The sequence below is a fragment of the Aaosphaeria arxii genome (genome assembly GCF_010015735.1).
Source record: "Aaosphaeria arxii CBS 175.79 unplaced genomic scaffold BU24scaffold_6, whole genome shotgun sequence".
In the NCBI taxonomy this organism is placed as follows: domain Eukaryota; kingdom Fungi; phylum Ascomycota; class Dothideomycetes; order Pleosporales; genus Aaosphaeria; species Aaosphaeria arxii.
This window is the reverse complement of record NW_022983479.1, coordinates 2606417-2631772: the sequence shown is the minus strand read 5'-3', so window position 1 is coordinate 2631772 and position 25356 is coordinate 2606417. Positions and strand designations below refer to the sequence as shown.

Below are 25356 nucleotides of genomic sequence, written 5' to 3'. Positions count from 1 at the left end.
TTCCTTCACTAACGCTCAGGGTGAACGACAGGCTCACAGACACACACATCAACCTCGCGCGCGCACACTACATCCTGCACGACGTCGCGACCGCAGAAGAGCACAAAGACCTCGCGGTGGAGATTCTGAGAGACCTGGGGTTCCTGGGTGACGCTAGGGACGAGGAGTGGAGTCTTGAGAGGGTGTTTAGGGCGTTTGGCGGACGGGGGATGTACTGAACCTATCTATATCTCGTTCCACATAGTTTACACGCAAAGTCAGTACAACGTCGGGCGCAAAAGAGGAAAGTAGACAACTTAGAGGGAGAAAGCCAATTGAAACTTTATATTCGCGAAAGAAAAACTATACTATCATCTACACCTTAACCGCCGTCGGCGCCACCGTCGCCGTCACCGCAGCAGCAGCAGGAGCCTCCGCCGGAAACAGCGCCTTAATCCTCTTCATATTCCACTCCCACGCCGTCTCGTCGCCATACCTGCACGGCCTCTCCTCGCTCACAAACCGCCCAATCGGCCGCAACGACGCCGCGCGGTTTGGCTTCGCAAAGTAAGCCGCCGAGTACCGCCCGGGAATCACCTCGACGCCGTTGTCGTCGACGACCGCGGCGGGGAACGTCACGCGGTGGCACGCGGCGCGGAAGGTGTCGTTCGTGAGGCGCTGGAGCGAGTCGCCGATGTTGATGATGAGGTCGGAGGACACGGAGGGCGGGACATCGTGGAAGTTGCCTGGGTGCTGCTGGTCCTCGACTTGCAGGCCGCCGGTGGAGTCTTGGAAGAGGAGGGTCAGGGTGCCGAAGTCGGTGTGCTCGGCGATGCGGGTTGCGGTTGGGTCGGCGAGCGTGGAGGCGGGGACGGTCGGGTAGTGCAGGATGCGGAACTCGTTTTCGGCGGCCGAGTGCATGGTGTGGAGGTCTGAGGGGGAGATGTCGAGGGCGAGGGCGAGGGCGGAGAGGAGGTGGTTTTCGAGGGCGAAGGCGGAGGTGTAGAAGGTTTCCATGAAGGGGCGGAAGGCGGGGAGGGTGGAGGGTGTGGGCCATCGGTTGGCTTCGAGGAGGTCGGTGGAAGCGCCCATGTCGAAGGTTTCTTTGATGTCGTGTGTTTTGACTTCGGCCTTGCCGTACTTGCTGATGGCGGCGACGTTCTCTTGGCCGATGAAGCTGTAACCTCTATTTGGGTTTGATGTTGGTGGATGTTTGGCTACCATCTTCTCGTCGTAGGGTAGTTCGAAGAACTTGCGTGTCTGTGATCCGGTTAGATCAAGCCTCTCTATGAGGGGGGATGTACTGACCACGTCAAACAATTCACGGATTTGCTCGTCAGGGATGCCGTGGTTCTTCACCTTTGCAACTCCTTTCGTCTTGAGCGTCTCGAGCAGTGACGCACAGAATTGTGCCTTCTCCTCCGGTGTGCCCCAATATAGGGACATGTCTAGTGAGTCCCATGTCGATGTGCCTTGAACCATGATTGCTGATTTAGTTGGTAAAGATAAAAAGGAATGAAGTAGTGAATAGTAGTCGTAAGTGTGGCGTAGGAGTTTTAGTATGTTTATCTTTCTAGAAGATGTTGATTCCAAGTTGACTGTTATATCGAAACCTTTCCACTAGACATCTGCGGTCTTTATATATTGAAATACTCACCCTTGCTTGTCCAGCATCTTCAAAGCAGCATCTCCATCGGATTACTCTCCACAAATCGGATACTTTACCTTTTCTCCCTATGACCGATATCTCACCAATCTCACAGCTCTAACAACACTGCAGACACAGCCTTCTACTCCGAATGCTATAACGGAGTGAATACAAGCATCAAGGCATGTGGCGTACGGAGTAAAAGCTGGGGATTAGCCTAGCATAGCATACCATCGGCATTCAATCCTGTCCAATGTGATCGCCTGATATTAGAAGCACCAAGATCGAATGGCGAATCAGGGTAGAGTATTTTGACCAATGACGAACGTGGACATGCTTTGGCCCAGCTTAAGGATGGGGAAATGGGGCCTTGAACCGCGGGAAGCCGAGCTGATTGTGGGGGAATGTCTGAGATTGGAAATCGATTGCTTTGGAATTGATAACCTGTGTTTGTTGTGAGTATCGAGCTGTAATTTAACATGTTAACAGTGATGAATCCCACCCACCGCTTCAGTTACAAAACCTGACAGAATAGCCTTCATATATAACTGGACTACTGTACTTGAGCATTTTCAAACTTGCTAAAAGCAATACTCACGATCCATCTTGTCTTGAGCATCCGAACGGACGACATGACGTCTGGGGAACCACTTGTCCCAATCGCCCAATTCGTCGGAAGTGAAACCCCAATGCAAAATCCGCTAGCCCAATGTAGTAATCTTGCTATCCAGCTAACCCCCTTCACAGTTTAGTATCATCTTTGAGGCAAGCGATTCCGTACTGTTAACGATCGAGAAACGGAATTGATATAATCTTATCAATACGTCAATGTTCAATCCGATTAGACGCCATGGTCCCGAGAGGCTGCTATTGGGTGGTAGTTGGATATGATGCTTGCAATGCGCGCGCGGAATGATTTAGTTTTGTTGCGAGTTGCGGGGTTAGATTTGCATTGCTACGATATTCCCATTATGGAAATTACTGAGCAGAGGACTTAAAGCTCAGAAGAAGTAATTATGCCGTGTCATCTGATGTCTTTTATTCTGATGACAGTCTTGTTTCAAAAGGTAGAATAGTCGAAGTGTAGGACCAAGGTTCGTTTCTAAAATGCAACAACTATGAGATCTGTACGGATGTCAGTGTAGTACTGTAGCCTTGTAGCCATTACACTACGGAGTATCTTGGAAATGAAACGATCCCAAGTTCTCCACATAATCTACGTAATAGGGCCTTCAAATGCTAAATTTACCGCGACGGTTTGACCTCGACGGATGTGAGATTGAGGTCTGGAGTATATCTGATACCGCCTCGTGATTTCGCGCCATCTTCGTGGTCAATCATTGCAACACATGCGTTATGTCGCGATCAAAGTTGATGAAGAGAATAGTCTATTTTCGTGATTCATTTTCAATCAATTCAATATTCATAAAATTCTTGTGTCTATTTTTGGAGCACTTAATCATTGAACCTGTGCATCTCTTAAGATGATCATCCCTGGCCGAATCGCAGTGGCACGTAAAGTCGTTACCAACCTCATCTCCATCAAGCATCAAACACAGCCTTGCGGTGTCGACTTGACTCTAAAGCGAGTGTTACAATGGTCTTCCAATGGTACGGTCGATTTTGACAACGCCCTTCGAAAAACGGCCACAACGAATGAGATACCGTTTCGAAGCGGTCTAACAAACCTTTCCTCCAAGACTACGAGTGATAACTCAGCAACACGCGCCACCAACGGCACCAACAACGACGATAACTCCATGGCACACCACCTCACACTCGCACACGGATCCTATCTCGTCGAGTTTAATGAGCTCGTCGACATGCCCCTCGACCTCATGGGCCAGATCTTCGTTCGGAGCTCACTTTTCCGATCGGGCGCCCTGATCTCCGCCGGGGTCATGGACAGTGGGTATAAAGGTCCTGTTGGTGCTATGTTGCAGGTTGTTAATCCGCATGGCTTGCGGCTGATGAGAAATGCGAAGCTTGCGCAGATTGTGTTTCATGAGATGAGTGAGAGTGTTGACGGGTATGATGGGGTGTATCAGGGTCGGGCGTTCGGGTCATAGGGGAAACTAGGTGACAGACGCTTTAGAATGGGTGTAGATCTGGGATGTTATGGGCATAGAGTGAAATTATAGGCAGGCATTGAGAGGGCGAGCATATAGGACAGAAGTCCTTGTTACAAGTATAGATATTTCATTTGAATATACTTCCATTCGACTCTATTTTTCTTCAATTTACACAGATGTATACACAAGGTCCTTAATGATACACGGATATCAACCCCCGTCATTCCATTTGAAGCCTGATGGTCCCGCGTGTATAGTGACGATCTATGAATACTAATACCGACCCTTCCACAAAATGGTGCCATTTTATGCCAGAACACATTGGGAGCTCCTCAAGATGGTTCTTGAAGCTCTATCCCCGCTACTAGATAGTCGAACATTTTGTACAGTGCAAGGCGGTCGGTCACTAGACTCTGATTTACTGCTGGAGTCGGGTTCGAGTCTTGTCCGCATGGGACATTCTCTAGGCATTCATTTTTTTTGGGGTGTTCATCTTCTTCCATGTGTTTAGTTTCTTCGTAGCGTTGAATCCTACTCTCTAGGAGTTTAACTAGTACCGAGTGCAAAGTCCTGTTCTGGTGGTCGAATATCTTCAGATATTTCCCTTGCACTTGGGGGTTGGTTACCGCCATGTACAAATCCCTCTTCGATCCGAGAACCAATTCTTGAAGCTCGGTGTCAGATATGTATGTCAATCTCCATTCTTCCTCAAGCCCATTGAGAGAACAGTTGGACGGCTCTACACCGGGGGCGAATGGCCAAGAGTCGTAGATTCCTGCAAAGTGCATCAATAATCCAACATTCATGGCACGTACAGTCGACTTGAGATTCAAATGCATGGCAAGCGAATCGTTGTCTTTGGGGGATTTCATGTATGCATTGAGATTCCGGCGAATGGCAGTGGAGCTTGCGGAGCAGAAACGGTCATCTGTGGGGTATCTTCGTCCTGATGGTATCAAGCGAAGCCAATGCCCGTCTTTGTCATAGTTTGTGCACCGCCAAGTATGGCCGGGACTGAGGTGACAGTGTAGTAAAAGATGGTATAGGCTTGAATCGAAGGATAGGATCTGCTCGAGTTCTATGGTCCAGGTCAGTACAGGTCAATAATTCCAACTACTCATTTTGTAATTGCTCCATGTCGTAACATACCTTGGAGTGAGACTACTCCCGCGACTTCTGGAAACACCGATCTAAAAGCCCAGCACCATTGCTTATCCCTCCAGCAAAACGAGGGAGCTTCGATGTCGCGTGCTTTCTCTGGTTGGGGTCGCTCTTCCTCCCAACGACCGAGACCAGGAAGCTGGATGGGTCTCCCGTACGATCCCGCGTCTAAGCAGCATGCGGGCCGCGTGAAGTCGCTAGTAATCATGCTACCATCTCCGTATTCCCATCCTTGGTAGCCATTTCGGCTTCCCCAGTCAGAACCCTTCAGAGCAACGAACGATATGTCGAATCCATCTGCCTTGGCGTACTTCTTCAATGTACGGAAGAATTTCTTTTTTAGATCCCACTCCCCTGGAAAGACCCAGCTCATTCTGTCGAGGAATGGGTCTCGGAGGAGTTTGGTCCTTTGTTTCTGGGTCAGAACGAATTCGCCGTCCTTTTTTTGTCGGCAGGATCCTTCGGATGTGGGGATTATGATGGCTGCGACTGTCTTATTGTCCGTACTCAGAAACGCATGCATCAGCAATTCTCTATGGCCCCGGTGTGGTGGGTTGAAACACCCAGTGTAGACAAGGATTTGGTTATCTTCGCCCTTGGTCAAAAAGGGCGCTTCACCATTTGGTCCTTTTGCGAATACAGCATTCCTCTTGTACATCTTTCCAGGGCCAAGGTTCATCTTCGTCTCTGACTTTAGGATGTAGGGTTCTAATGAAGTGCGTTGTTCTGGGTCCGTCGCATCACCGGGGACGGTGATCTTCATCGTGGTTGTTGGCGTGGTTGTCGGTTTGTGTGTATGGACGACGACTCAGGGAGAGCGTTTAAATGCTGTGATCTGAAAGGACCCATAGTGATTCCAATTCGACTTGTTGTGAGAAATTGTTAAGTGTCGCCTGAACGGCGCATTGACGTTTTTTGTTGTTAACAAATTTTTGACAGTGAAGTGAGTGAAAGAGTCTCTTGATTAGGAGCATTCACTTTGCGTCCCAAGAGAGTGAATGCATGTGCAAAACCAATAAAAGCTTTACAAAAACTGTGTTTCAGAATTGCCAAATTATGTACTCTCCTCATTCTAGTGGGCTTGAGATATGGAGAGTTATGGATGCTCCCTTGCCTTCTTTGGCAACGAACACTGACAAACGCCTTGCGCGCACATCGTTGTAGATAGTGATGGTATCACTAATTTCAAGTCGTTGTGCACTTCACGTACATTTGCATAGATGTGTGAACTATTCACCCCCTGAATACATTTTCGGAGGCTTCTCCACTCTCCTGACGTTCACATTCACTGGTCACGTGCCGTAGAGTATTTTCTTTTTCCATTGCCACACTACATCACCACTCCAGACATCGAAACCAGAGATACACAATTCTTACACAGTTACCATGTCACTGGACTACCGACCGTCTGGATTCTGGCGTGAATGCAGCCAAAGTGGTATCATTATGAAAATCGTCAACCTGATTGGCGGCTGAGGCTCCGGTCTCCCACGCCATGGTATCATGGTTCGGCTGAATCGAGAAGCCATGCGATTCTCCAGATTTGTATGAATGTCTCTGGGTTCATCAGCTAATGCTCTAGCCGATCATTCTGGGGTTGAAATCGGAGAAATGGGGTGGATAGTGCGTGACAATGCATGTTCGCTTCAATAGTATTCATGTTCATGTTAATGTTCTTAGCACGCCAATCCAGGTTGCGGGCACGCCATGCGATATCACAGTTCCAGACCCAACCACCACCAATCCCACATCCTTATCATCGCTTTTGAATTGTCGTCCATTTTCCTACATCCGTCCCGTTTCCAAGAGTTTTGAACGCCTCATATGAAACGGCCCTTGTCTCCCGGTCCTCACAATTGGCTTGCTGTCCTTCTATGGCGTAGGCCTAGCCCTCGATCTCTTCGAAATCGTAACGATATGCTTCGTAGTGGCTAGGCGAGGTGGTGATCTCGGTCTTTTGGCTTGCCATGTCGACACTTGAGGCTTGATTTCCAAGTGACAGAACCAAATTGTTGCTTTCACATGGAGCGAGAAGTACCTTGAGAAGTCTTGTATAAAGCTAGGCTCTGGGCCCACGATTCTTCGAACCACCAAGATACGCCAAAAATTTCTTGTATCTGATTTCTTGGAGAAGAATTGACTATGGATGCACCTGCAAGATTCTCGTTCGATCGAGGCTCTCCCAAGTCACCTACGTCCGAGACCAAGTACGACGAGAAGCAATTTCGCGCCGGGACAACGTTTATCTCTGAAGGTGTCGACGATGAATACTATAAACCAATCCCTACATATGAGGGCATTCATCGCTATGATCCAGCTTTCACTTGGGAACCAAAGGAGGAGAAGAAGGTCGTTCGAAAGGTAAGATTTAAAACTAGGCATCACGTCATTGCACTTCAGCTGATCGGATATTCAGATCGACAAACGCATCTGCACATGGGTTTGCCTCATGTTCTTTGCTTTGCAATTAGATCGTGGCAATATTGTCCAGGCGCTTTCCGATAACATGCTTGACGATCTAAAACTCACGACTAACGACTACAATTATGGCCAAACGATTTTCTACGTTTCCTTCCTGGCCGCCGAACTGCCATCACAGCTGATCTCCAAGAAGCTGGGGCCTGATCGATGGATCCCTATTCAAATGGTATCCTGGAGTTTGGTCGCTAGTATGCAGGCGTTCCTCAGCGGACGCAGCTCCTTCTATGCCTGCCGTGCATTGCTTGGACTCATTGAGGGTGGTTTCATCGTAGGTCTTGCATGACCACAGAAAGCTGATTGCGATTACTAACATCTTACAGCCTGACAATATTCTTTATCTGAGCTACTGGTACACTGGTACAGAGCTGCCCAAGCGATTGAGCTTTTTCTGGGTTTCGTACCAAGGAACCAACATTGTCGCTGCTTTCCTCGCCTATGGACTTCTTCGGTTACGCGGCGTCAATGGCATGGAAGGATGGCGATGGCTTTTCGCAATTGAAGGAGCACTCACCGGATTGATTGGTGTTGTTTCATACTTCTACATGCCTCCATCTCCGACCCAGACTGCCAGTAAATTCCGTGGAAAGAACGGTTGGTTCAATGAGCACGAGGAGAAAATCATGGTGAATCGCATTTTGCGAGATGACCCCAGCAAAGGTGAGTAAATCTTACACGAACTATGCACGCAGTGCTAACTAGACTAAGGCGATATGCACAATCGTCAAGCACTCTCTTTCGGGGCCATTGGACGCTGCCTTATGGACTACCACATGTGGCCTCTGTACCTTGCCGGTCTTTCATGGCTGATCCCCAACAACCCTATGCAGGCATATCTAACTCTTCAACTGAGAGCCGTCGGTTTCAACACCTTCCAAACCAATCTTCTCACCATCCCAGCCTACGTTCTCTTCATTCTACAGTTGCTATTCTGGACATGGATCTCCGAGAAAGTCAACGAGCGTTTCCTCGTCTCATTGACCTCTCAACTGTGGTCACTGCCACTATTGATTGCACTTGCGGTGCTGCCTAAGACCACCAGTGCGTGGACCAAATGGGCCTTGAGTTGCTTGCTGGTCGGCCATCCTTACATGCACGCCATTCTTGTCGCACTCGGTAGCCGCAATGCAGGAACGGTGCGAACTAGAACTGTTGCATCTGCGCTATACAATATGTCCGTCCAAGCATCGTCTATCATCGCTAGTAATGTAAGCTCTTCCCCATCTCCCTCAACGTCACATCAACCACATGGCGGTACCTAACACATGACAGATCTACCGCACTGACGACAAACCCCTCTACCGCCGCGGTAACCGCGTCCTCATCGGCATCACTGTATACAATATCTTCGTATTTATTGGGGCCAAATTGTTCTACGTCCGCGTCAACAAGAATAGAGACAAGATCTGGAACGCAATGTCCACGCAGGAGAAGCAGCACTATCTCGCCACTACCACCGACAAGGGCAACAAGCGTTTGGATTTCAGATTTGCGCATTAGACGGACTCGAGGTAGATACATGGTTACATGGCACTAGACTGATATGGATAAAGACATAGACTTAGGTCGTTGGCGTATGACACGATCACTATATATGTTAAATGAAGAGACTATAAGATATACAATTGAGTCGATCGAACATAATCCTTTACTCCCGTTTTGCTAGTTCCATCCTGACGTCTTGAAAGCATATTCTCCAATCGTGCATTATCATCGTGATGATAACCATCTTCCGTCATCCGCCATGAAAATGACGGCATCCGCCTGAAAGGATGCTTGGCACCAAGATCAAGTCGCGTCGCATCGCATCAGATTGTCCTTAGGAAATTCTATTAATTATAATAACATGTTCAGATAGAGTTGGTTTTACTTAGATGTGGTGGTAATTAATCTCGAGTCCTGATTTCGAAGTGCTCGAAGGACTGGAAGAATACTTGGTTGTCTCAACTATCAAACGCCAGTCCGAACCTTGTGAAAAGTTATACGCACAAAAGGTGAGCTCACGTGTTTTTATATCACTCGGACTGTACGTTGTATTCCTCATCTCTTTCAGCTACTGTCTTAAAGTGATTATAGAAAAGTGAACCGCTCCTAAGTAGCTCTTATTCCCCCACAGCCACCCGCGTTGCATGCTCACTTTTCGCAACTCTTCGGTGCTAGACAATAGCAGATCTCGCAGGGCAAAAGCTTTTGTAAGAGTCGTCTAGATAATTAGATACATTTGGCTCAATACAGATAGAAAAAGAACTAAGACCGCGATACTGGTTTATATTCAGTCAAAGCTGATTGTACAGTACTATCTTAACACACAGCCCATGTCAGCCAACGCAACAGTGATGAAGTGATCATAGTACGAACAATGTTCAGACTACTTCTCATAATTGTCATACTTCACAAACAGTTTCCGCAATCGAAAATATGACAAACGATAGGATTGCATGGCACATGGTGACGTTTTGATATGACAACGCGGATTGAGCGATTGGGCTCTAGGAAGGTTTGTCGTTACAACTTTGCGGGAGCATGTCTCAATTTAACATACAAATCCAACTCCAGGGTGCTGAAAGCTTTTAATTACGCCGATGTACAACAAGCAATAGAACGCGGACACGGAAAGACAGCACCAAACATGCCTTCGCGGACCTAAGAGAAGTGTGCGAAATCCTGCACAAAAGGAAATACTTCAAGATAGTATCGAAACATCAAAATGATGCATTATCCAAGCATATGATTCAAGAAGGCATGTATCAAGCGGTGCCAGATTGGGTGCGAATGGAGAAACCCGCCAACTCGGCTGAGAGAAAGGTCGTGCCCTGTCATATTTTCTCATCCAATCCATGCCGATACACAGTACCACGGATGAGGAGGCACATGTGAAACTCGACCATCACAAATCAGCACATGTTACGCACAATGTTGGGCTCGATGAACTGTCAGATCCATGGCTCGGGTTATTCAGGCCCACCCAACAAGAGCATCTGGTGTTGCTACCTAAAGGCTTTACATCGCGAACGCCACGCACTTGTGGGGATGAGCAGATGGTAGATGGCAGTGGGAAAATGGCAGACTAGGTTGGAAATGGATAATATAGTTAGGCGAGGATGCTTCCATGGCTTCGGGGGACATTTTGCAGAACTTGGGAATACTTGGCTCCCGGACTGCCTTCTTGAATGGCTTGGAGATCACTTAAGAAGGTACCTACCCAGTTTAATGATGGATGTGGCTTGGAGATCACTTAAGAAGGTACCTACCCAGTTTAATGATGGATGGCAAGAGAGAACACCACTGCAAGAGAAGGGAAAGCAGATTAGTGAGCACGAACCCAGACATGAAGTTCTAATTCAGTGTGTAGTGTAACAGTTGCGGTGTAGAATGTATATTAGAGTTTACTGATACTAGTCCATATTTCTATAATAACATATACGTCTAAACAAACTCGTTCAGACAACGAGAGTAGCAACTTCAGCAAAATCTCGAAATCTGACATAGCCCAGTCATTCGCATACTACCACCATCGTCTATTGTCTGGTTTGTCCGGCTTCCCTATGTCATCCAAACCAATGGATTTATCGACAGACCACTTGCCTTCGCTGTCATTCTTGGCCGACCACATTGTAGTCGGTGCCAGGGAGGAAAGCTGTTCTACCAGTTTTCGGTCGCAGAAATTGTAGTCCCATATGTTACTCTCGCCGTCACCGTCACGCAAACAAACCATCTTGAGTGACAAGTTCGGATTCGCAAGAAACAGCTTCTGGAGATCACGCCAGATCTGTCGCTGCCCGTCGTGCGTCTCGGAATCAAAATATCCGTCTTCATGACGATCCGTCTGTTTGTAGCGGTAGTCATGGGGGATGACGAGAGTTATGGTCCGGAGATTGGTAGCGCGCATGAGCTCGGCTGTCAGACTAACGAAGGCTTCTGTGTACTTGAACTCTCGATCGGTGAAGACCTGTTTCGGGGAGCTATGACAGGACTTCGGGCATCGACTGGAGCGGAACATCATCACATCGTACATATCATCCCTCGTTCTAATTGACGTTGCGTTGTAGGGGCTCCGGAATGAGTCAGAATAGAAGGGCACCGCGATCGTGATTGACTTGAGCCAACGATAGTGGCGTTGGTAGATACGTCGCATCCAGATATTGGCCGCCATCTGCCCGTTGATGGCAGAGAATCGGAACTCGTTCTCTCCGAAGAAGACTTGAGATGCTTCGGCATTGATCAGGCGGTTCACGCGTAAGAACTTCAGATTCAGGTCGCCACTGGAGGTGAGTTTACTGAATTTTTCCCTTGTCAATTTGGCTTCGCGATATCTATCAAATCTGTGATCGCCATCGCATACACCCGTCTCTGGCCAAAACTCGATAGGATCGGAGAATCGAAAGTGGTAGCGATAGATCTGGACTCGGATCTCCGTGCACAGTTCAGAAAACGAGATCTTCATTGGAGGCTTAATTGGTCAGCAACACGGTACGGGAAAGGGATAATAGGATACTAGACGGGGAGGGAGGTTAAAGGGATTTACAAGACAGAGACAAAGTAACAGAATGACAATATTCTGAAAACTTACAAATGGCCGACTCCGCCTTCTCTCTTCGAGGAGTGCAGGGAAATGTTCATATGCAAACACTGTCGCGTCAGGCTGCACATCAGAGGCCCTAGCATTGGAGCTGAATGAATGCTTCCCAGATTTCTGTTTGCAGGATCGTCGCGAGACCGGCGAGTTGCTGGAATTTGTCAGTTACCTTCCTCTTAATGATTCGCAGGGGTGCAATACATGTCCATTCTGTTTTTGAGTTGACGCGATGCCATCTTTATGTCGTTAAGTGTAGGTATACAAATCTTGCTGAAATGTTTTCTGCAAAGTAGTTGATGTTTTCAGTTATAAGGGTTGTTTCTAAGGGTTGAAATGGGGTGTAGGTGGTTGGCTTTTTATAGCTGGCTATATGCAATGAGCGGTTCGGCCGTGTGCAATATTCATTGCTGGTAGCCAATTCCCCGGGATCCCAACCACTTTTCGGGACAGGACAGAACCAATATTCAATTGTTGGGCCAAAGCGTCGGAACACTTTCTATTTCACCCAATACTATTCATTTCCATGGGAAGAGCATCACTTAACCGAGTTTCCGATGTACGATACGTTGCGAAAAAGTCCTGCCCTTCAGCTGATTCGCCTGTAGACAACGAATCTTGTAGTTTGATATAATTGCGTAGGACGTATATAAGGACTGACTTAATGTGCTGTGCAGGGGAATTTTGCTGATCTAGAATTACGTTCTGGTGTTTGTCGTATTGCAGGTAAAGGTCATTGACATCTCGTTCGACATCCCGAAACGGACTCCTAGGATCTGGAACAAAGCTGGCATGAAACTTACGGGTGAAGTAAGCGTAATAGCCGGAACGTTGCGAATGTTCGTAATATCTATCAAGAACATAAATGTGATATAGATACGTAATCACCTGGTCGTCGGAATTTGACGTTGCTAATTCGCATAGGTCGGTTTCCTCTAAGTATCTGAGTATGAGCCGCGCATTCTCGGTCATGACGTGAATGAATGCAGAATCTTTCATAGATTGGTACGCAACAGCCATTTTGGATAAGATCTTGTATGCCAGATCAATGTTGTTGTGTGCGCGTGGTAGTATAAAGCCTGCAAGCTCCGGCCCAATGACTTCGTTATCAAGATTCTTCACTACATCATTTAGGACCGCCACAAACTGTGGTGGAGCTTCATAGTGATCTGCCATGATCTTCAAAAGAAACATGCCTTGTGTTTCACTCCTCACTGCATTCTCGATGATTGACTTGCTACAGCTCAACAGATGACCGTAACAGTGTACCATGAGTCTTTGCATGTAAAGTTCGTTCATCCCGTGCATTGATAATGGAGCCTCGGGAAGTTTTGCATATCCGGGAAACAAAAGCAGGAGAAGCCGCTGTTTTCGAACTTCGTTGATGTTCCATTTCGAAGGCTTTAGTAGACCTTCGAGTTTCATTGGGCGCGGATGTTTTCCCAAGGAGATAATATCCTGCAGGTCGAATTTAATATTTCCAAGTCTTTCATATCGTTCGACGAAGTCAGCAAAACTAAACAAGTGAGGGCGGTCGCGAGTTGTTGTATATATAGCGAAAAAAATCGTTTCGAGGTAGTCTTTGATTTGGATATAGCTGGACCAGTTATGGTATGCATGCCTTAGGCTGTTGATATATTGCAACCCAGTTAGGGTTTTGCGGGGTAGGGAGTATAAGTTTGTCGAGGCAAAACTTGAGTCAAATGCGCGAAGTACCTCGCCGATACCCGAACCGTCGTCCATGTCGTCCATCAATCCGGCCATGTCGACCAGTGAATCGAGGCGTCCTTGGGCAACTTCAGACTGTAGGGTCATGGCCTCACGACCGCGGCTGGAATTGGAATGTTCTGCTACAGGCGTACAGCTCGCAGAGTCGTCATTCGACCAGTTCCAGACCAAATTCAGCCTCCGTTCGAAGCTCGTGATCAATTTGAGGAACTGGCCCCAATCAACAGAGAATCTAGATTCAGATAAGGAATGATCTACGTAAATAGTAGAAGGAGGACGCATAGCGGCTAGAACGATATCGAATTTGAGAGATTTCAATGACGGCCGGATTAACGTAGGCGTTTTAGAACCGCGCAAAAGACATAAGATGTCGCCAATATGTATTGGGTTCCCGGAACTTTGGATCACCCATGTTGCTCCCCAATTGAGTCTTGCAGGGTGTGAATCTTGCTCGATATAGGAAGCTCCGCGAAAATGGGTGGATAATACTCTGACCTGCTGCTTCCCGCCTGCTCCATGTGGGTTGATAGCCACAACCCGTCCCAAAGCGCAGCCATTACCTCTAATATTGGCTGATAACGTCTCTTCAACAATTGTAACGTGGACCTTTTCACCAAACGAATATTGTGCAAGGTCCTTGAACAATGTAGACCAGGGCTTTTGGTAATTCACTTGGAGTGACCGAGTGTCCATCATGTCCGTACTCATTCCATACAGCGCATACACCTTATCTCGTATGTCAGTGGCCTGACGATGATGGAAAATATCGATTAGTTCCGAAAGTGGTAACAATTTTGATCCTAGGTTACCGCCTCTTGGTTGCCATTCAAGGAGGTAAACAACTGATTCGATCGTTGATACTATGGTTTTTTCTTGGTCGTATTCGTGTCGAAACTGCCTCAAGCCGCTGCTGAACTCATGAGCTGTCATCTGAAAGTCGCCACACAGTAACAGGGTAAATCTTGCCATGGCAACTTCTTGTAAAACCTAGCATGTGTAAGATATCTTTCAAAAACCATGACAAACGTACTCACCCATACGCGGTAAAACCACGGACGCCTAAGCAAAGCAATGATGGCATTTTCTTCACCAGGTCTTGTCGTCTCTTCAGCTCGAGCATTTCCATCCCGTTCATGTGGAGAATCACCCCCAGGACCTCGCTGGCTGGCATCGGCAGCCTCAATTATCAGCCGGCAAGCTTGATTACTTTGCGGGCATCCTTCGCCTAACCACACAACGACCCGGCTGGCACACGAGTATATAACTGACATAAACTGTACCTGGTTTTCTCGCTCCTCCAGGTCTGCTTGATTTATACATATTGCATCGACCCAAAGCAAACGTGGCAACGAAGGGTCTCGAAGCCGGTAGAAGGCCGCAGCAAGATTGCTCGTTATAGCGAACTGCTTGGAATCAATGCATATGTCATTCTTTTCGGTCGGATCCCCCCAAACATATGACAAAGCCTCATAGAGACACGATGTTTGGTTGTTGCGAATTTGGTAATTGAATAATTCACATTGCAATTTCTCGGCAGGTTCACCAGGCAGCAATCGAAGCAGGCGGATGCAGTTCGCACCCGGCAAGAGGGGCTGGTACGTGTATGATGTAGAGTTCATGGCGGCCTGAGTTAGAGTGATTCACCTCGAGATTGGATCATGACTAGCGAATTGAAATGCAACTTGGACAAAATTTGCGATGTCTGGTGTCCCACACTTGTTGGGATGTTCGTCTTACGTCTGTCCCGTGACGAGGTGGGATGTTTGTTGGCCCCCACTGCGCGTGTCTCATCCTTATTCCCCCATCCCCGTAAGGCGGGCCGTGGCCGTGGCGTGACGCGGGGCAGTGGGCCCAAATCGGTGCTAAAGCATCGAGGTAAAGTAGACGGTTCCGTCGATCGTTCTGATGAGATCGACATTCTGGAATCATGGTTGGTTTCCGACAACCATTTTTTTTTTTCTTTTGATTGACTGGTTATCAACCGATCGGAAACCCGCGCTCTTGCTCATCATGCCTAGTAAGGGTCTACATGGTCCGCCATATCGGGATGCAGTTACAGCAAACAGAACACGGATACTTGCTTCGCCTATATGTATTATACTAATGCGATTCGATTGATGTTTATGTACGATGCGATACTGAGAGACGTGACTGTTCAAACGTATTTGACATTTGAAATAATACTACATAGGCTCATGGCTAGCACTTAATGCACTCCATTTCCTGCGTCAGTCTCGGGGCTCAAGTGTCAGGCATTTTACGAGATGCTATAGACCGAAATAGCTTCACATTCGGTACCGACGGCTTATGATATTACATTAGATTCGGTCAGTGTAGGGGCCAATCACATGCTCACTGTAGACTAGATTAGGGCTTAACATGTCTCGCGTTTCGTGAATTATACCAGTGATCAGGATGGCTACTATGTGTCTGTAGACCTGTGTCTACATATGGCTTTCTACCAATGCACGAGCGGCAGACTTGCTTTTAAAGATGGTCAGAAGATGCATTCGTTTCGGCGCCCAATCTCTCGGACCATGCGCCTTTATATTGTCAGAGGAAATTCAATACAAATACGGAAAGGCTAAGGAGTGGCTGCAAGACAGGCTTTGGTTACTTCTTGGTATTTTGGTAGAGTTTACAATTTAATAACCGAGATTGAAACAGCATGTAAATTGGACGGCAACTCTGCTTATATTTAGGTTCTTGCGATGATCATGCGAAGAATGCGCAACAAGAGAGATAATTTGTGAGTGAAGGCTAAAATTACAGGCAGTCATCTCTTGATAATTGAGTACTTCAAAAACAGCGAATTGGTGCCAGCTTGTGCATCGGGGAAAGCACCAAGATACTGCGTCAGCCAAGCATATCCTGTATCACCACGGTTCTCCCCACCATAGGTAAGGGATGAAGGAAAGCAGCGAGAATCAAGCTTGAGCCAGTACTATGGTAGTGACAGGCCACTATAGCAGATCAGTCCTGATGGAATGTTTGTCAGGTACCCTGTCCTACCAATGTCAGCAAAATGCGGGGTTCGATTGCATTACAGGGTGATTCTTTGCCTCATATAGGCATTCTGTACGGAATACTTTGCCATAATATGTGCGTCCTTCAGTTTTTTGCAATCTTTACAATGCCAATCAAATGAAGTGATCGATACTGTCTTCGTATTCCAACAGGATCTGACCCAGTGTCTCTGAAAGACACAAATTGTATCCAATAACACTAAAGTCGTACGCGACGAGTCTGTGGATATTAATCTTTCAGTTTATAGCCATTAATTTCTCCTTTTCAGCTTAGGGTCTCAAGAGCGGGCCTTGTCTCTTGTGGCGCCAGGATTTGCAAGGTGAAGAATCGTGATGGAACTGCGACATCGATATGTAACTTTTGTCGCCGCCCTATTTGAAAATCAGATATATCCCAGAATAGGAAATATGGATCAACTGGCGTGTTTCACTACACCACATAATCGCACTACCCCAATTTTGTTGACGAGATGTTCATTCCTCGCGTGCCCGTACATCTTATATGTAATAGGCGCGCCTACCCATTTCTCCACATTCCATGCGGTGACATCTGTTCAACAACACCATGTTATTCTTGATCTACCAAGCTTTGTTGCTCGCTGGACTCTTTGGGTCGTATTCAGCTGGTGGTATGTTTTTCCCAACATCAAGTGACATAAGGCTTACAAGAAGCAGTGGTTCTTACTATCACAAGGCCGAAGCATCCCCCAGCGCCAACTGCAACTTTTCCTCCTTTGTCAGCCCAATTTCGAAGACTACCAGTGAGAAACCAGGCTTGTTGGAAGTCCCACTACGACTATTCTTTCACGAGCCACTGGCTGATGAAGGAATTCGCAAAAAGCTCGACAAGAATAGCCACGACCTTTTCCCCACCCCGATCTGGAACGAGCTACTACACGTACGACCATACTACCAACTGTGAAACGACACTCTTTGGTACCAGTACCTTGTGCGATAAAATTCCAAGGGCCTCCGGTCGTTCTGTCAGTTGTGAGACTGTACCTACGGTTGGCTCGTATGAATACTACGAATACATGAGCGAGATCGCCGTTATCACACCAACCTGGACAAGCGATTACGAAAAGCCAAAGCCAACATGCCAAGTAGCTCCCGATTTGAGTCCTTTATGTGCCGCATTCTTCGAGGCCTGGGAGTACCGGAAAGAGAGATGGCAGAAGGAGAACAGCAACTTCACCGAGAGAGATCAGAGGACCTACTGGGCAATCCCTCCATGCATTCCACTTACCGAAATCCCTCCTCCAAATGCCAGCCCAAGATGTAAAATATCAGCTGAAACCTACTCAGCTTACCATTGGGCAGATCGAGCTGCCAGTGGATCTGAATTCTGTAACCAAAATCGGTCCGCAGCCACAGTAACGCCAACGATACCGGGAAAACCTAACACTGTCGTAGTATCAGGCTACACTCTTACCAGCCCCAGCGTCTATCACTTCCTGAGAAAGGTGCAGGTGCAAACATACATTGGGCTTGCTGAACAGCCAGGAGGCTTTGGACCCCAGGCCTACGATGTCTGGACTATTTCAACCGCACTTCCTGGTTCTAGACCTCTCACTGTTGCGCAGTTGGAACCGGAAATTCTTACCGCTTCTAAGAAATGCATAGGTATCGAAGGCGACATATGTACCATGAACTTCGATACCGACTTTCTTGTTGATGATGTTTCCAAAGTTCGTAAGGAAAAGTACGACCGCTTCTGTGATAGTGAGTGTCTGAAGTCAGACAACGGATATATTCTGCAGAATTCATATCGCCCAACAATTGCCATCCCAATTAGCGAGATAATTGGGCAGAACGGTGGACTCTTTAGTGATTGTGGGTGGACTTTGCGTGAAAGCAATTACGAACATGGGTGGAGGAGCTACACAGAAAGCAGCATTCCGGCTCTTCTTGTGAAGGATGTTGCCTCGACGGCCTTTGTACCTTTAACGGCCAGCACCTCTCCGACTCCCTCCGTGAAACTTGTGTTGGCCCCTGGTTCCAAGACACAGCCTTTTGTACGGCCAACATCCTAAGATGGTACTCAACGGAGTATACAAAATTAAGCTAAGGGGTTTACTCAGGAGAGCATATCCATTCTGAATTTCAATTTATTTTTGCCTATCACCAGGGAAATTCTGTATGCTTTGCTCTGTCAATCAGCAAGCTCAATTACGTACTGTCGAGCCCATTGCAACTCTCTACTTCAAGCAACATTTCTTCACAAAATATTTCTGCATGCGCTCGATCAATAATAGAACCACGAAATGCTGAGCATGTCAAGACTCTTCAGTTCAGGAATATTTCAAAGGAACTTGTTGAGTAAGGGCCACTCATTGCTCGACCTAAAACTTATTTGTACTTCACATATAGTGTTGGCGCGAGAATAACAATGTGATTAGGTCGTTAGCCGAGAAATTTCCTAAAGAGTAGTCTGTTCCCTGCCATGTACCTTTGCCTTGGATTTCATCTCACCGATTTCCAAGATGCCGGGGCCTTTTGAGGCTCATTGCGCTACCGTAGCGACCGATGCGCGTGGCATACATGGCTCTGCTCGGCTGGGAAACATATCTTGCTATTTGGTAGCATCTGAACGTGCCAAAACTGTTCCAGAACGAAGGAATTATTGGGATAGCTGATCTTGACGTTACATGCCCAGAGATTGTCTGTGGCCACCAACACTCGGCATTATTGGCTGATCACGCAAACAGAGTTGCCAGGCACACAAGTCGTTGGCGTATAGTTGGAGCACCTATATGCAAATGATCCGCGATGCCGATGATCATGTGTAGATAAGCCCACGCGACTACGAGCGCTTGCCATTGCAGTTTGTTCAAAGTATTCTGCATTGTCATATCGCCATATTACAATGCTGCGGACTTTGATTGTATAGCCCTCAATGTCTCCATGACATAGACAGAAATTGCAGCACTGCTGCGATCTACTAAACCCAACATTGCGACTTTGCACCATGAAATTTCAACATCGTATTCCAAGCAACCAACAGAATATTCATGCCATCAATCTTCCATCAATGTAACTGTGCCGTATGGAAGGAGTTCATCTCCTTCCTGTTATGTTCGCGTTTGCCCGATGATGCAAGGCTGGGCAGAAGTTCCGCAACGTCCTCAACCCTGTCGTGCCTGTGTTTGTCGAGTAATACCAAGGGACAACAGATTAAGTCAAAGCACTATGTCGGGAAGTTCTTATCTATATGTACTTCCCTGCACTTCCACCCCATAAAGTCGCACCCTAGCGTGCGGCTGCAGCCATCTTTCACACTCTTTTAACGCTACCATCGTACTTCCCATAAGCCGCAACTCGTTTGGCGCTTGCCAGCCACTATCATGGCGCAATGGTTGAAGAAGTTGTTCTCCTCGAACGACTCCTCGGTTGACCTCGCTGAGACTAAGGAGAAGAATGCACAGATTGGTGGTGAAGTCTACGTTGATGGCGTTCAGATCTACCAGGATGCAAATGGCGCCCCAGTCGAGCAGGTCAGTCCTTTGGGATACCATGTAGGATGGGCGGGCATTCTCTTTCTCAACGTGAGCCAAATGGTGGGAACTGGAGTTTTCAGTACACGTAAGTAATTGACGCGAAACATTGTCGAGAAATTGGACTCTAACCATAGTGCGCAGCTGGTTCAATTTTGCGAGCGTTGGATTCCGTCGGTCTCAGTATCATTTACTGGGTAATTGGTTTTGTCATCGCTGCAGGTAATGTCATGAGAATACTGCGACCTAATTGTTCTTTGCTAATTTCAGCAGCCGGTCAAGCTGTCTTCATGGAATATGCAGCGCTTTTCCCCAACCGCTCGGGAGGCATGGTCACATACCTTGAGCAGGCGTACCCAAAGCCGATCTTCCTTTTCCCTACGACCTATGCCTTCTTCACGGTAGCATTTTCATTCTCTAGTAGTAATGCTGTTGGTGCGTGCTCCATATTTCTGGGTTCTCGATGCTATTTAGCTAACACCGTGGAACAGTCCTGGCTCGATACCTATTTCGCGCCGCCCAATACCAAGCCACTGAATGGGAGAATAAGGCGCTTGCGATGGGCTCTTATACGTTCCTTGCGATTCTGTGTCTGATTTCAACTCGCTGGAGTATTCGTCTCATGAACTTGATTTCGGCTGTGAAACTCATCATTCTGCTGTTCATTGTCTGCACTGGATTTGCCGTCCTCAATGGCAAGACAAGCGTTAAAGACCCCCATCAAAACTTCCGCAACAGCTTTGATGGGGTCACGAAAAACGGAAATGATGTTGTAAATGCGCTTGTCAGCATCAGATTCGCGTACGAAGGCTACGCTAATGCTTTCAATGTTGTCGCAGAAATCAAGGTACGTAATGTCGCTGCCTTTCATAACGATTCATCACTAACATAACTATGATAGAACCCTTACAGAACACTGAAAAGGGTAGCTCCCATCTCGCTCATCATCGTCGCGATTCTATACATTCTCGCCAACGTTGCATATTTTGCAGCTGTACCGGCAGACGAGATCCGAGAATCTGGAGAGTTGGCTGCAGCCATGTTCTTCGAGAAGGTCTTTGGAGAAGGCGCAAAGGGTCTTCCAGCACTCATCGCAGTCAGCGCAGCTGGAAACATCATGGCAGTCATCATCGGCAGCACGCGCATGGTCCGCGAATGTGCAAGACAGGGAGTGCTTCCATGGCCACATATTTGGGCATCTACCAGACCTTTCGGCACCCCATTCGCCCCTATTCTTCTAAAATGGGCTTTGACCACCATCGTCATTCTGGCATTGCCTTTCGGAGACGCGTTCAATTTCCTGGTCGATCTGCGATCGTACCCTGATTCCATTTTCCTCTTCTTGATGGTAGTTGGATTATACTACGTCCGCTTCCGTAGAAAGAAGGAAGGACTGCCACCCGCGCAGTTCGAGGCCTGGCATTCTGCCCTCATTCTGTCTGCCCTGGTCTGTCTGTTCCTCTTGATCATGCCATGGTACCCACCGGACGATGGCGGCGACGTCTCTTTCTGGTACGCAACATACTGTGTCGTTGGAATCGGTCTCATGCTTGCCTGTGGAATCTACTACTACTTCTGGGTCTTCGCGTTGCCCAAGTGGAAAAATTACTCTATTCGCACGGAAACTCTGGTATCGGACCAAGATGGTAGTGTCACGCACAAACTTCGAAAAGTACCAAACGCCGAAGTGGAAGAGTGGGATCGAACTCACGATGAAGCTGGCAACGTTCTAGTCGAGGCAACAGGCGCGAATGGCGAGGCAGACAATCGACACTTGCTTAAGAGAGTCAAGGTGAGGGATGCTACGACTGTCAACTATGGGGCGGACGAGAAATCCTCCGCTTCCTAAAGAAGCTCGGCGTATACTGCATGAACCGATGGGATGAGAACTGCGGACGTATTTTGGTGGACGATGTTCAATTTGAAATGTTGGAGATCTATTTCGTGCCCGAAAATTGAAGAGTCGTACGTACATCCACGCTGTCGTCTTAAGCAAACTCAGCTTTATCCTCGTCATAAATCAAAATCAATATCAGTGATCCTTTTCTTTTCAAACTACGTTTGTGATCAGTACTTGTCAAAATGGGATAGCTAAATTTTGAGCAACATACCTGAGATATGTCCTCTTTCAACTGGTCCTCCCATCTACTCTTATCGAGTGTGATATATCTTCCAAGACCAAGTCGAATGGGGACGGAGTGATGTTGGTGAAAATTTCCAACAACTCGAAGATCAATTTTCGATCCCTGTTCATCCAACTGCCGCAAGCTGGGTTGGATCTTCGCAAGGAGATTCTTCAAGTGTTGAAAGACAATCTTCTGTTCGTAGATATTGACGCGGATATCCAACTTGAAGAGATCCTTCCTCTCAATCAACTGCAGCACCGACAGATTCTCCGTCAGAGCGTTGATCTCTGTTTCTGGCAAGGCATACGCATCTGATATGTTACTCGCCATGTCCATGACTCTAGGATCCAAAACCATATGCATGTCGATCTCCAGAAACCTCAACACAGAAGCATTCTTAACTCCAACATGTGCCCGATCTGCTTCGAGATACTTTCTAAAATCCTCTTCTCCACACATTCGTTTCGGAAGATGAGCGTCTCTGCGATGGTACGCAAGCACCGCGTCCCTCGCGACATGCAACCCTACAAAATCCGGATTGATAACGACAGGCCTTTTCCATTGCTCCAAACAATCGCACGGCCGACCAGGGCAAGGGAATTGATCCCACGAGTCCAGAATCGACGTCGCGCACCCGTGCTCAAACCAATCGTCCCAGTAGAAATCGAGTATCTTGTTCACAAGCTCCTGTGGCAATCGAGCCTGCACGTGACGTACGAAGTTGAGACACGACGCTTTCGCGAAGGCGTCGACGGCATTCGAATACGCCCTGTGGTTGATGCGAACTTAGATTGAGGTAGGATATTTGAAGCTGAGAGAGGTAGCATACATTCTACATTTTATCTTCTCTCTAGACGTGACGTTCTTGCGACGAGTAAGCCTTTTTTTGGCAATATGCAACCTGGGCTTGGTTAGAAGGCTTGAAAGTAGGTCTGATGCATAGTGGTGGGTAAGAATTGTTGGGTACCTGCGAAAACGTTCTAATGTCGTCACGAAATCCTCGTCCATTTCTATAGTTGTCGCATACAATCAAATGCTATCCAACGGCAATACTCCTGTCTTATTGATTGTCGCACACATTTAAGTGAACTCGAGCGGGGTCGTTCGGGGTTGTTGATGTATGGTTACACATTTGCCTGAATCGTTGCCTAACACCCTCCATGGGCAGCAGGGCGCTGGCGACGTAGAACCCCAAAGGCATAAAACTCCGTCTGACTTGATCCCTTGCTTGATCTTCTCATACCAAAACTTTTCTGTCAAGTGATCCGATTTCGCCAATCTTGGTTTATCACTCCAGGAATATGGAACAAAGGTGATTATTGCGAGGCCATTACAACCCGCTAGAATATTCATTGTGAGAATGCACCGAGTGAAGCCGGTGTCTCTTGGATGGATGAGTATGAGAATACGCTACAAGTCGAGAGACAAGAGCCTCAGGAAAAGATAAATGATGACGAGGGATTAGTCTCCGTTTAAACGCCCACCAACGCGCTTCCCAACGAGATTGATAGAAACATGGGGGGATATGCCAATGAAAAAAGCGCAGCGCAACAAATGAATAAGAAAAAGGAAAAGACCAGCCGACCAACCGACCAACGCTCTCAAATGTCCGATTATCGACTGAAGACGTTCCGCGAAGATTTTGTGGAAAATATGGTAATATACATCTAGACCGTGAAAAGGCGTTCAAGACATCTAGGAAAAGCTAAGGGTATTTCTATGCTGTGAGTGCGAAAAATGATTGGAAAATGAACGCAGAGGATTCCCCTACTGGGGGTTCCCCTTTGCGTCCCAGGCGTCGTACCACCCTTTCATCTCGTATCTCCGTGTCAACAGCCACTCCTTGACCTTCTTGTTCTCGTAAAGGTAGGGCTGTTTCCACCATTTCTCGTGCATGCTCACGAGACCGTTGGCAAAGTCGTTCTCGGTTGGGCATCGAATGTTCCAGTGGTAGGAGACTTCCTTCCAGGGCATGGGTCCATTCCATCGATGAGCGTAGTTCATCAAGTTCTGTTCGGGGTATCGCGGATCGAAAGAGTTGGGGATATTCATCAGAGACTTGTAGTACTTGAAGGCGGCTCGGGATGGCGCAAGGAGGAAGAAACCAGCGTTCATGTAACCGATTTTCTTGAGGCCAGTGCCATTTAGTGGTGGGAAGTCGTGAGTGCTGTCCCAGACTTCGCTGAGAGACCCAAGCAAGTAAGTTTCGGGCAATGCCGCCTCCTTATACTCAGAGTCTTTATCCACTCCCTCCTCAGTCTTATTCGCGGATGTCCACTCCTTCGTGCGGAGAACCTTTGCCCCTGGGTCGTCGAAGACACCATCCAACGAGGAACGCAGCATGCTGTCGCCGTCGAGCATGAGAATGCGGTCGTACTGGGTCATCTCCCAAACACGCATCTTTGTGATAACGTCGTCCCATCGGTGTTGCTCAGGGTGAATCCATGCGTCATTCTTAGTATGAAGGAAGTCTACAGGATAGATGATAGCTCCATCCCTCTTGAGTCGTTCCCTGCGCGATTTCGAGACGGTCGGTGTGACCATAACCACCACATCGTGTTTAGTTCTGGTGCCTGGGTTGTGCTTGAGTTGCCAAATCAGAATGCGCACCGCGACAAAATAGTTGTCCTTCTCGAGGTCGTCACCTGCGTCGACTGTGCCAGAGAGGAATGTGACGTAGGCTAGCCTTTCGTTTTTGTAACCGAAAGGACTCAGGACATGAATCCCTTGTGTGGTGAGAGCGAAGAATAGACATATTGTCACTGTGATTGATACAATGACAGCTGCGGTTATGAGGCGTCGCTTTTCCAAAATATTGGCCCTCATGGTAGCGAGTGTAGCGAAGCAAGGGGTACAAAACGAAAGGCAGGGCGAAAGGCGTAGAAGAAGCAGAGAAGCATCAGAAATCGCTGTGCCACTTACGGGCGTCCGAGTGAATTAATGTATGGGCAGATCGGCCACAGGGGACGCCAACGCGCATTTCGGTTGCCATCCTCCCCTGTAGGAAACGGGTTCCGTCTAAATTCTACTCAGGAGGATCAGTACTATCTCCTCCGCCCCAATTGGTCAAC

The 25356-nt window shown here is 47.6% G+C and overlaps 9 protein-coding genes across 9 annotated transcripts; 4 read left to right on the top strand and 5 right to left on the bottom strand.

Moving 5' to 3' along the window:
- Positions 1–186: 186 nt before the first annotated feature.
- Positions 187–1461, bottom strand: BU24DRAFT_483891 (Clavaminate synthase-like protein; the record flags this gene model as incomplete). Its single annotated transcript, XM_033533304.1, has 2 exons — positions 187–1239; positions 1288–1461. The coding sequence occupies 2 exons, from the start codon at positions 1459–1461 to the stop codon at positions 355–357; spliced, it is 1059 nt and encodes a 352-aa protein (XP_033382351.1). The 3' UTR covers positions 187–354.
- Positions 1462–3006: 1545 nt separating this feature from the next.
- Positions 3007–3785, top strand: BU24DRAFT_425011 (putative dUTPase). The gene has a single exon (XM_033528640.1). The coding sequence runs from the start codon at positions 3112–3114 to the stop codon at positions 3694–3696; it is 585 nt and encodes a 194-aa protein (XP_033382350.1). The 5' UTR covers positions 3007–3111; the 3' UTR covers positions 3697–3785.
- Positions 3786–4031: 246 nt separating this feature from the next.
- Positions 4032–5623, bottom strand: BU24DRAFT_483890 (uncharacterized protein; the record flags this gene model as incomplete). Its single annotated transcript, XM_033533303.1, has 2 exons — positions 4032–4777; positions 4849–5623. 2 exons carry the CDS (start codon positions 5621–5623, stop codon positions 4032–4034), a joined length of 1521 nt encoding a protein of 506 aa, XP_033382349.1.
- Positions 5624–6612: 989 nt separating this feature from the next.
- On the top strand, positions 6613–8872 carry BU24DRAFT_483888 (phthalate transporter). Its single transcript, XM_033533302.1, has 5 exons — positions 6613–7221; positions 7277–7609; positions 7662–7998; positions 8047–8546; positions 8611–8872. The coding sequence occupies exons 1-5, from the start codon at positions 7003–7005 to the stop codon at positions 8836–8838; spliced, it is 1617 nt and encodes a 538-aa protein (XP_033382348.1). The 5' UTR covers positions 6613–7002; the 3' UTR covers positions 8839–8872.
- A 1818-nt stretch (positions 8873–10690) lies between these two features.
- Positions 10691–12282, bottom strand: BU24DRAFT_250716 (uncharacterized protein). Its single transcript, XM_033522378.1, has 3 exons — positions 12116–12282; positions 11909–12065; positions 10691–11788 (listed from the first exon to the last, which is right to left on the bottom strand). Exons 1-3 carry the CDS (start codon positions 12148–12150, stop codon positions 10844–10846), a joined length of 1137 nt encoding a protein of 378 aa, XP_033382347.1. The 5' UTR covers positions 12151–12282; the 3' UTR covers positions 10691–10843.
- Positions 12283–14230: 1948 nt separating this feature from the next.
- On the bottom strand, positions 14231–15258 carry BU24DRAFT_350685 (HET-domain-containing protein; the record flags this gene model as incomplete). The annotated part of the gene is made up of 3 exons (XM_033523654.1): positions 14231–14626; positions 14674–14750; positions 14796–15258. Coding segments are annotated over 3 exons (936 nt in total), but the record flags the coding sequence as incomplete, so codon positions are not given.
- Positions 15259–17230: 1972 nt separating this feature from the next.
- Positions 17231–18698, top strand: BU24DRAFT_411693 (uncharacterized protein; the record flags this gene model as incomplete). Its single annotated transcript, XM_033526060.1, has 2 exons — positions 17231–17294; positions 17341–18698. 2 exons carry the CDS (start codon positions 17231–17233, stop codon positions 18696–18698), a joined length of 1422 nt encoding a protein of 473 aa, XP_033382345.1.
- Positions 18699–20009: 1311 nt separating this feature from the next.
- On the top strand, positions 20010–22008 carry BU24DRAFT_452780 (amino acid transporter-like protein; the record flags this gene model as incomplete). The annotated part of the gene is made up of 5 exons (XM_033531214.1): positions 20010–20247; positions 20304–20381; positions 20433–20594; positions 20651–21006; positions 21061–22008. The coding sequence occupies 5 exons, from the start codon at positions 20010–20012 to the stop codon at positions 22006–22008; spliced, it is 1782 nt and encodes a 593-aa protein (XP_033382344.1).
- On the bottom strand, positions 21842–25249 carry BU24DRAFT_494366 (glycosyltransferase family 8 protein). The gene is made up of 3 exons (XM_033534043.1): positions 24057–25249; positions 22271–23054; positions 21842–22214 (listed from the first exon to the last, which is right to left on the bottom strand). The coding sequence occupies exons 1-3, from the start codon at positions 25109–25111 to the stop codon at positions 22173–22175; spliced, it is 1881 nt and encodes a 626-aa protein (XP_033382343.1). The 5' UTR covers positions 25112–25249; the 3' UTR covers positions 21842–22172.
- Positions 25250–25356: the final 107 nt, after the last annotated feature.

Coding starts and splice junctions, on each gene's coding strand:
- BU24DRAFT_425011 (XM_033528640.1), top strand. CDS start 3,112: ATGATCATCCCTGGCCGAATCGCAGTGGCACGTAAAGTCGTTACCAAC.
- BU24DRAFT_494366 (XM_033534043.1), bottom strand. CDS start 25,111: ATGAGGGCCAATATTTTGGAAAAGCGACGCCTCATAACCGCAGCTGTC. Junction 23,055..24,056: donor GACGCAAAGGGGAACCCCCA/GTAGGGGAATCC, acceptor CATCAACCACAG/GGCGTATTCGAATGCCGTCG. Junction 22,215..22,270: donor TGAAAGAGGACATATCTCAG/GTATGTTGCTCA, acceptor TCACAAACGTAG/TTTGAAAAGAAAAGGATCAC.
- BU24DRAFT_250716 (XM_033522378.1), bottom strand. CDS start 12,150: ATGGCATCGCGTCAACTCAAAAACAGAATGGACAT. Junction 12,066..12,115: donor CTCAAAAACAGAATGGACAT/GTATTGCACCCC, acceptor GACAAATTCCAG/CAACTCGCCGGTCTCGCGAC. Junction 11,789..11,908: donor GAAGGCGGAGTCGGCCATTT/GTAAGTTTTCAG, acceptor TGACCAATTAAG/CCTCCAATGAAGATCTCGTT.
- BU24DRAFT_483888 (XM_033533302.1), top strand. CDS start 7,003: ATGGATGCACCTGCAAGATTCTCGTTCGATCGAGGCTCTCCCAAGTCA. Junction 7,222..7,276: donor AGAAGAAGGTCGTTCGAAAG/GTAAGATTTAAA, acceptor TCGGATATTCAG/ATCGACAAACGCATCTGCAC. Junction 7,610..7,661: donor TCATTGAGGGTGGTTTCATC/GTAGGTCTTGCA, acceptor AACATCTTACAG/CCTGACAATATTCTTTATCT.